Source organism: Malus sylvestris, chromosome 2, assembly GCF_916048215.2.
Source record: "Malus sylvestris chromosome 2, drMalSylv7.2, whole genome shotgun sequence".
Lineage (NCBI taxonomy): Eukaryota > Viridiplantae > Streptophyta > Magnoliopsida > Rosales > Rosaceae > Malus > Malus sylvestris.
The window spans coordinates 17,574,032-17,583,854 of NC_062261.1; the positions used below are offsets into that span (position 1 = coordinate 17,574,032).

General features: G+C 37.6%; 1 protein-coding gene across 1 annotated transcript; it reads right to left on the bottom strand.

Annotated features, from left to right (window-relative positions):
* Window positions 1–368: 368 nt before the first annotated feature.
* Window positions 369–1,860, bottom strand: LOC126613763 (uncharacterized). The gene has a single exon (XM_050281353.1). It carries the CDS (start codon window positions 1,570–1,572, stop codon window positions 613–615), a length of 960 nt encoding a protein of 319 aa, XP_050137310.1. The 5' UTR covers window positions 1,573–1,860; the 3' UTR covers window positions 369–612.
* Between the last annotated feature and the right edge of the window lie 7,963 nt (window positions 1,861–9,823).

The following is a 9,823-nucleotide window of genomic DNA, read 5'->3' on the forward strand; positions in this document are numbered from 1 at the left end:
CATTCTATATTCTAGTCCAACGAAATCCTTGTTAATGCATAAGTTAGACTTTGATTGGAGAAATGAATATGTAACTATGTAAGCTCTAGGTTTTATGGCTAAGGACCAATTACCTTTCCATGGATGTTTGCATGCCCTTATATAGTGGCAAGTATGCGCTTGAAGTTGATTCATAATAAGGCACGTGTGATATTCTTTATGTGGTTGTTTGCACACCAAGTTATCCCGTCCATTTAACCAACAACGTTTAACTAATATATAGAGGCATGAATTAAGAGTCCCGTTTAAAGAAGACTCTTAACAAGCAAGAAAAAAATAAAAACTAAAAGCTAAAATCTGAAAAATGAAATCATTATCGAACAACTTAATTGACCATGTGTAACTTTCCAAATAATATCAAAATATTACCAATTTCCATCCTAACTAATTAAATACAATCACATCTGGTGAGATACTTTCTATATTAAAATATAAATCTAATCTAATATCAACTGAATCTAAATCGGATGATCCAATTATGATTTGAATAATTCATAACATAACTCGGATTATAGATCTAATTATAAACCCGAATCCAATATTTTCTTCTAGAAGAAGCGCATAGCATAGTACTCATCCTGTTCCCTCGAGACCAAGGGAGTCCATCACATCCTCTTTGGTCCAACCCCCACGCAACAAAACCATAGACAGTACCTTCACGCGCCACTCCACGCCCGCCTCCTCATAACCATCTCCCGTCATGTGGGGCCCACTTCTCACCTTCTCACCACAGCCGTCCATCATCATCATCTCCTTAACCTCCTCCTCCTTCCACCCGCCCTCCCTCAGCCTCCAAAACACCTCCTCCAAACATTCCGCCAAGTCCTCCCCACTCCACCACCCGCGCGTCTCCTCACGCCCCACCACCTCGCTCCAAAACTCGATCCTCCGCGCTGCCCTTGGGGCCCACGCGGGCACGTGCACGAACCCAAACTCTTGGCAAAAAAACCGGGTGATGTCATAGCTCAGAACCCTGACCCTCTCCGCGTCAATGTACAAAACAGGATTCCCCGCCACGTTCGGCCTCGAAGGCACGTAACAGTTCCGGTAAATCGGAACGAGAACCGGCGCTTTCATCACCAGCTGGTTTGCCACGTCAGCATCACTATGACGATGACGCGGTGAACGCTTCGGACCCCACGACTCGCACCAGAGGGTTCCGTTGGAGACTTGCCTGAGGAGGCTGCGGGATGGGAGGCTGAGGAGGATCCGGAGTTGTTGGTGGGAGGAAGAGCGCCAGTTGGGGAAGGCGGGGCCCACGGGGAGGCCTTCCTGGAGGATGGTGCGGAGGTCAGGTGGGAAGGTGAAGTCAAAGGCGGCTTCGAGGGAGGCGAGCTCTTGATCGGTGAGGCCTTGCTCGATTGGGATGTTGTGGGGTGAGGAGTGGAGGTGTTTTACGACGGACTTGGCGTAGGCTGCGACGGAGAAGCAGACTAGCGGCTGTTTGGCTGCGGCAGTCGTGGATTTGGAGTTGGGTTTTGGTGGCAGCTTGCTGATGATCGTGTGGTGGTTGGTTGGTGCTGACGGTGCCATTCGGTGGAGATGGTAAAGATGTGAAATGGAGTTTTTTTTTTTATTAATTAATTTTATTTAGTTTTGAATCTTTTGACCGGATGATTTGGTGGAGGAGCAGGACCAGAAGAGGGGAAGAAGATGCTCTTTTTTGTTTTGTTTTTTGTGATGAACTGTTTGGGCGAAAGAGTCGTCGAAGGAAGCGGTACGTTTTAACGTCGACTTCTAGATTTAGGTGGCAGAAGCAGCATATGTGTGAGTTGGATTTTGCTTAATCGGAAAACTCCCGCGTTGGATTTGCTTAATCGGGAAGACTCCCGCGTCCTGGTTTCGCTGTAGAAGGGGGGAGTTCGAGTGCATGAGGCCTCACGTGCTGGTCGTTGGCATCTTATTATATATACGTATCTATGCGTTGCATTTCATGCCTCTTTTGTCTCGTAGACATTTAAAACTGTATATTAATTGCAAACAATATAAGGATAGATTTTGATGGAATGGCTTCAAAGGAAACAGTTTGGATTAATTTGGCAATAGGGATATATTAGTCAAGGAAAAATAAACCATAAAAGCAATGGGAATACATTGTATTTGCAATTGATTTAAGGTAACTAGATACAGTGACATCTAAGATTATGTAACAAGTAAATATTTTCGCAGAAGCATAATTTATTTTCTGGTTAAATACATTACGAGATGTTTTTCCATTGAAATGATTAAATACAAAAGGGTTTTGAAATCCACTTGCTTGCATCTTTAACTTGCATATGTAAGAAAATCAATTTGTGTAGAGTTGGCCTTCCGCCATTTTGTTTGTTACCCACCCTAGCTAGAACAAGATTATCGAGGGTTTTTTTTTTTTTTTTTTTTTTGTAAAATAAATAATACGCCTTTATATGTCAAAAAACATAACTAAACTCAATCTTTTGAATTTTAGTTGATAACTAAACACATTCTTTTGAATTTTAGTTAAGGCAGCTAGAGCATTGCACTCTCCTCTACACCCAAATTTGTATCACCTCATTTCCGTAGTCTAAATGAATTAAGTGTAATTATCCGATCGTTTGTCAATATTTTTATCTACGCACCCTAGAAATCGATTTTAATCTCACTTTGCTCTTTGTAACTCAAAAGTCGACACTTTATTTCCTGAAACTCAAAGTTCACTTCAATTTTCCCCATGAGACTCAATTTTGATCCCAATTTGCCCTCGGAAACTTGAAAGTCGTCTTTATAAAACTCAAAATTTGCTCCACATTGCCTTAGATCTTTTAATTTCTTGTGTGAGTTTGGTTTTGGGGCGCCATACTAATTAATCTTTTTTATTTTTGTCATCTCTTCAATTTCTTTTAAACTTAATATTCTCTTATTGTTGAATGTTTACGCATAATGGAGATTTATAATCAAATTTATTCCAAGGTCCACATATATTTTAGGAGGTGACCTATAAGTTTCATGGAGAAAAGAGAGTCCACAAGTCAAAGTAGAACAAATTTTGAGTTTCAGAGAGTAAAGTGATGTCCTTTGAGTTACAGAGTAAATGTTAGCATTTTGTTCATATATAATCAAGCTTAAGTAGTGGTAACTATCGCCCAAGAAAAAAAATACATCATATTGTTATCCAAAGCATATAAAATGTGCAACAGGCTTATAACTCAAGCAACTAAGAAATATTACCTCTACTAGATGCCATGATCCTTCTGGATGTATTATAAGAAAGAAATGTATAAAAATCCCAGTGATTAATTAATCTAATTAGTCAATTTACAAATCACATCCTTTCACAAAAGCTAGATCGCACATGGTTTCGTGATAACGTGACACACATTCTCCCTTGGCATAAAGTGTTGAAAATGATATGAAGGCATTAAGTTTGTAAAAACGAACTCATATCCAAATAATTGCATGCATATTCGTACACCTTCTATTGCGTTTGTCGAGCACGGATATATTGAATCCCGGCTGTTTTCATACGATCTCGGTGACAAACAAACAATACACACACAAAATGGCATACAAGCGTTTGTTTGGCACACAATATTTTATGAAATTGGGGGGCCATATTGCGTATGGGGCAGTACTAAATCTAATTTTCATTCAACCAAATTAAGAAAGCAACTTACAAGATGGGACCAATGCTACTGAATTTGTGGCCTCACTTATAAGCATAGTCTAACTTGTTAGCGATGATATAGCGTGTGTCCTTGTATACAGGTTGGTTGCGTCTATGTTTTTTAACAAATCTGTACCGGTGCTGTTTGTGGTAACCATTTGTGATAGCCATTTTCGTGATTATTCTTTATGCTTATTTGCTTAAATTATCTCCAGATCAATGAATTGGTTACTGAAGAAATATACTTATGTGACCAATGTCATATCCAGGATTCGAACCTTGGGGGTCTCATGTGGGGCCAAATTGTAATTTTATTTTTAATTTTTTAATTTTTAATGTTCATGTGGGGCCAGATTGACACGTGGCACCCTGTCCCTGGTCACGTAAGAGCCACGTCACAGATTAACGGCCATTTTAACAGAAAACTTAACGGATGTATGAAAGTATCCCAGAATTATGACTTTTGGTACTAGACTTGGACGAAAAAAACTTGATATGAAATGTTGAAAACCAAGAAACTTCAGGGTAATAAATTGAGATTAACCCTTATATTTTTATAAGTTAGTTAAGGGAATATTTATAGCATGATTTGGGTGGGAAACTTTGGAAATTGCCCCTAAAACGAGCATAAAGACTTTTGCCTCTTTTGAAAAAGAGTAAATTATAGCAATGGTCCCTCAACTTTAATCAAATTGGAGCAATGTTCCTCAACTAAAAATCCATTACCATTGGTCTCTCAACTCATCAAAATGTGTAGCTATGGTCATTTTCGTCAACTTCATTAGAAATTGTCAAAATAAGTTATGTTGGAAGGACCATTGCTACAATTGGGGTCCCTCAACTTATCAAAACATGTAGCTATGATCATTTTCATCAACTTTGTTAGAATTTTGTCAAAATGAGTTATGTTGGAAGGACAATTTCTACAATTGGGTTAAAGTTGAGGGACCATTGCTCCAATTGGGTTCAAGTTAAGGGACCATTTCTCCAGTTGGATTAAAGTTGAGGGACTAATGGTAATGGATTTTTAGTTGAGGGATTATAGCTGCACATTTTGATGAGTTGAGTGACCAATGGTAATGGATTTTTAGTTGAGGGATCATTGCTCCAATTGAGTTAAGTTAAGGAATCATTGCTACAGTTTACTCTTTGAAAAACTTATAAGTTTTTGCTCTTTCTCTCCACACATTTTTATTCTTTGTATGAAACCGTTGACAAGACACTTGAACAAGCTATCCGCTACATCAAGTAATCAACATTGATAATTTGTCTTTGTATTATAATTTCTCTAACAATGAATGGAGCCTTACCCGATTTTTCTTGGTGGTGTGTGATGTATGCTTGGAAAGATAAGACATAAAGCTATGTTTCTCATATTTTATAGAATTTTTTCAGAAAATAAATCGACCCCAAAACTAGCGTGCAAGACATATGACATGTTTCCCAAGCCTAGAAGGGATATTTCCCTATTTGTGTCATTAATTGTTTTAAGGCATCCTAAGCTCTCTCTACGTAATCCCTCCGCCGCTCCTCCCTACCCCCCCCCCCCCCGGCTGCCGTCCATATCACTGCCACACCATACTAGCATTCACCATCTACGCAATTTGCGAAGAAGAGCCTAGGGGCGTGCCTTGCCATGGATTTAGGTTTGTATCCTTCTTTTATTTTTATTTTTATATGTAACTAAGTTATTTTCTAAGGTTTATCATGAAGTCATGATATGAATATTTGTGAAGTATTTTGTTAATTATTCAATTATGTGTCATGTTATATTCTTAATCTTTGTGCTTGTTTTATTCTAGGTTCGGATTTCTAATGCTTGATTACCCTTAGGAATTTTGCATCTAGATATTTAAATAAATCTATAAGGATGACCAATCAATTAGGTTTATGATGCGAAATATATAAGCACACAAATTAAACCCTCTTTTTATCAATTGTAGCAAAGTATATAAGTAGGGATCGTTCTAAGCCGGGGATTAGGAGGGATTGCTAAAACACTTAAAACTGACTCAAAACATGAAACAAAGTTTAAAACACTAAACTAGACTCAAAGAATGCAAAACTAAACTAGAAAACACTAAAACAACTCAAAAGACTCAAAACAGCCCAAAAACACTCAAATCTGCCTAAAAACACAAACTGGGCAGATTTGAACTCTAACACTCCTATGGACGAATTTTTGGGTTTTCTTGACTCAAAACACTTAAAAACACAATCTAAAACGTATTCTAACTAGTTAGACACTCTAAAGTAAAGGGGGTTTGGTTTTGGACGAAAATTAAATGAAATTAAACAAGAAAGACTTAAACATATTTTAAACGAAATTTGGTGAATTAGATGGATGATTGGCTAGCTAGGAGGTTCTTCTCCACACATGTCACACTCGCATACAAAACGATTTCCAATTGCTTTTCAATAAATTATGAATTCTTAACGCCCCAGATTAACCGTGAATTGCACTAATTAACCCTCAGATTTTCCTAAAGTTATTGAATTGGATGATTGCATACAACAACCCAAAGCATTCCCCAAAGCATTCCCCACAAGTTCCCCACAAGAATCATTAAGTTCTATGAAAATCATAAGCATTGACGAGGCACTTGTTACTATGAATTGCATGAAACTTATGCCAAGAATTTACTTAACACGATTGTGATTAGCAACCTTTACTACTATTGAATATAAGTTCATAACAATTAGGTAAAAATCCCTTATATCCTAGCATCAGATTTATGCATGAAAATTAAGCGTGCACTCTCAACCAACACACACAAATCAGTTTAACTTCATATAGATAAGCAAATTGAATTCACAACTTATGAAACGCAATTGAAAGTAATCAAATTATATAGCAAGCATAAACATGGTTTCGAATCCTCTCCTAGCCAAGGGGGGTTTAGTTCCTCATATGCACAAAGCAAAGATAAGTAAATTTAGACATTGAAATCCAAAGAAAGAAAACACCTAGACGCGCCAACTTGGACAACAGGTGCATCCACGAACTTCTCCTTCCTCCTTGCTGCGACACAAAGCTTGGGGACAGGTTTGTGGGTTATGAATGGTGTAGAATGGATGGGAAATAGTATGGTGATGTTTAGGATGGATGGGTGGTGCGGCAAGGGTTAATAATGGTCAGGAATTATAGAAGAATGGTGGTGATGTATGCAGCAGAGAATGGGAAGAGGTTTCTGGAATGAATTGATGAATTATGAGGGGTGGTAGTTCGGCCAAGGGCTGAATAAGAGTATATATAGGCACATAAAACCCTAGGGAAATCAGATATGGACTTGTAAAATCCAAATCCATAAGGAAAAAGGCTTAAACAATCAGAATCCCCAAGGGAAAAGGCCAAAAGGTGGTTAAGAAAGGATAAGGCTTCTAGAATGCCTTGCAAGGCAAGGAAAAGAGGTTTCCTTGCTGAAATTGGTGTGGCAGGTATGGGGAAGTGTTCTAGAACCTTTCATTGTGTCAAAAAATGCTTAGGAAACCTTCAAAATAGCTGGAACTTAAGGCCATTTAGGTTTAGGAAAGATCAACCCAAAATAGGAAACTTTAGGCTTAACTTTCCTACTTCAAGTAGGAAACCTTACTTGAGTAGGAATCCTCATTCTTCTAGGAATCCTTCTTCAATTAGGACTCCTTCAATCTCGTCCATTCCTTTCGTTCCAAGCATGTGATATCCATTCCAAGCTCAATTTTGCTCCAAAAGGCTCCAAAATGCACTACTTTGCATACTTTGCCCTTAAAACCTGAAAACACATGAAAATAGCTTAAAATACTAGTTTAACTAAGAAAACACAACATAAATGCACAAGAACAAGCTCACTAAGTCACATAAATATGCTCCTATCAGTTTATTGGAACTAAGATTAAGAAGAGTAGATAAACTAGTGTGCATGACCAATATCAAGCTAGCCCTGCTTGGTTGACATGATTCTTCCACGCTTAATGGGTCTTCATGTATTTAATTGTATGCCTAACCAGTGGGATAAAATTATCATGTAGATATACAAGAGTTGATGCATGACCACTGATTAATTTATACATTAGAAAGAACAACCTTTAATATTGGCATGATAATTTGATAATAGTTGGCTCTGGAAAAAGTAAATATGATTGTTGTTGGTGGCTTCATAATATTAGGCTTCCATCGTTTCTTAAATTCTTTCTATTATGAGTTTATTTTATTTATTTTTGTTTTCTTTTTTCTTGTTAATTTTAATCTTAATGAGTTATTCAATTCAATCTATCCTTTGCTTAATTAAGAAAGACAATAGGAGCTTTACAAGCAAAAAAATACACATCACCGTATGCCGAAAAATAAGAAATGAGAACAAGGAAGACGACTTCCTTGCTTACTAGGATATCATTTGTGTCTAGATGTTGAGTCTTGCCAGAAGTAGCTTTCTGGTTTTTCTTCTCAATGGCATTTAAAGAACAATCCTTATTTATTTAATGTTAGCATTTAGAGGACGCTTACTATTATATCAAGAGGGCAGCAAAACTGCAGAGCAGGAGGAGAGGAAGGTTGATACAATAGATATAATGCTATATTAGGAGGATTTCTCAGAAATTGTAATAAACTTCATTGTTATTTGTTTACAACAGGGAAGTCCTCTCTTATAGAGGACCAAAAACTACACAACTAGTCCTAACTAGTGGACAAGCCAAATGATGATTACATGAGGAAAACACCGAAGAGGAAAATAAGGAGAAAAGCAAAGCAAAGCAAAGTAATGATGGCTAGCTATAAAGTAAAGTAATGATGGCTAACTATAAAGTAAAGTAATGATGACTCTCTATAAAGTAAAATAATGATGACTAGCTAGAGGAATAATTACAAGTTTATTGTCTAATCCAATAATATTTAGAAGCTATTGTTGACACTCCCCCTCAAGTTGGTGCATAGATGTCATGAATGCCCAACTTACTTAGTGAGTTGTGAAATACTGAACTTGTGACTGCTTTGGTAAGCATGTCTGCTAATTGATCTTCAGATTTAACGAATGGAACTTCAATAAGTCTTGCCTCAATTTTTTCTTTAATAAAATGTCTATCCACCTCCACATGTTTGGTTCAATCATGTTGAACCGGATTGTGAGCAATGTCAATTGCAGCCTTGTTGTCACAATGTAGACGCATAGCATGCTTGGGCCTAAATCCCAAATCTCTCAGTAAATTCTTCACCCAAAGCAGTTCACATACTCCATGTGCCATGCTCCGATATTCTGCTTCAGCACTTGATCTAGCAACAACCTTTTGCTTCTTACTACGCCAAGAGACTAGATTTCCTCCAACAATAACAAAGTATCATGATGTTGATCGTCTGTTAGTTACATCACTAGCCTAATCAGCATCAGTGTAGCCTTTAATGTCTAGATGATCATGTTTTGAAAACATTTATCCTTTCCCAGGAGCTGACTTTAAATACCTCAAGATACGGTTTACAACATCCATGTGTGTTTCACTTGGTGCATGCATAAATTGGCTTACCATGCTGACTGCATATGCTATATCTGGTCTATTATGTGCAAGATATATTAGCTTACCAACAATTCGTTGATATCTCTCTTTGTTGGTAGGTATCTGATCAGGATGTTCACCAAGTTTGTGATTCAGCTCAATTGGGGTATCTGCTGGTTTTCATGCTAGCATCCCAGTTTCCGTCAAAATATCAAGAACATATTTCCGTTGTGATAGAAATATTCCTTGTTGTGAGTGGGCCACCTCAATGCCCAAGAAATACTTTAAAGCACCAAGATCTTTCATCTCAAATTCATTTGCTAGATACTTTTGCAGTGCTGCCTTTTCTTCTGGATCATTTCTTGTAACCACCATGTCATCCACATAACAATAAGAGCAGTGATTTTACCTTTCTTATGCTTTAAGAAAAGAGTATGATCCAAGTTGCTTTGCTTGTATCCAAAAAAATTCATCGATTTGGTAAATCTCCCAAACCAAGCTCTTAGTGATTGCTTTAAACCATACAACGACTTTTTTAGTTTACAAACGTTGTTGGTCTGATTGGGATCTAGCTTGCGTCCTGAGGGAAGCTCCATATAAACTTCTTCTTCTAAATCTCCATACAAGAAAGCATTTTGACATCGAATTGTTGCAAAGGCCAGTCAAGGTTTGTTGTTAGGGATAAGAGTACACGAA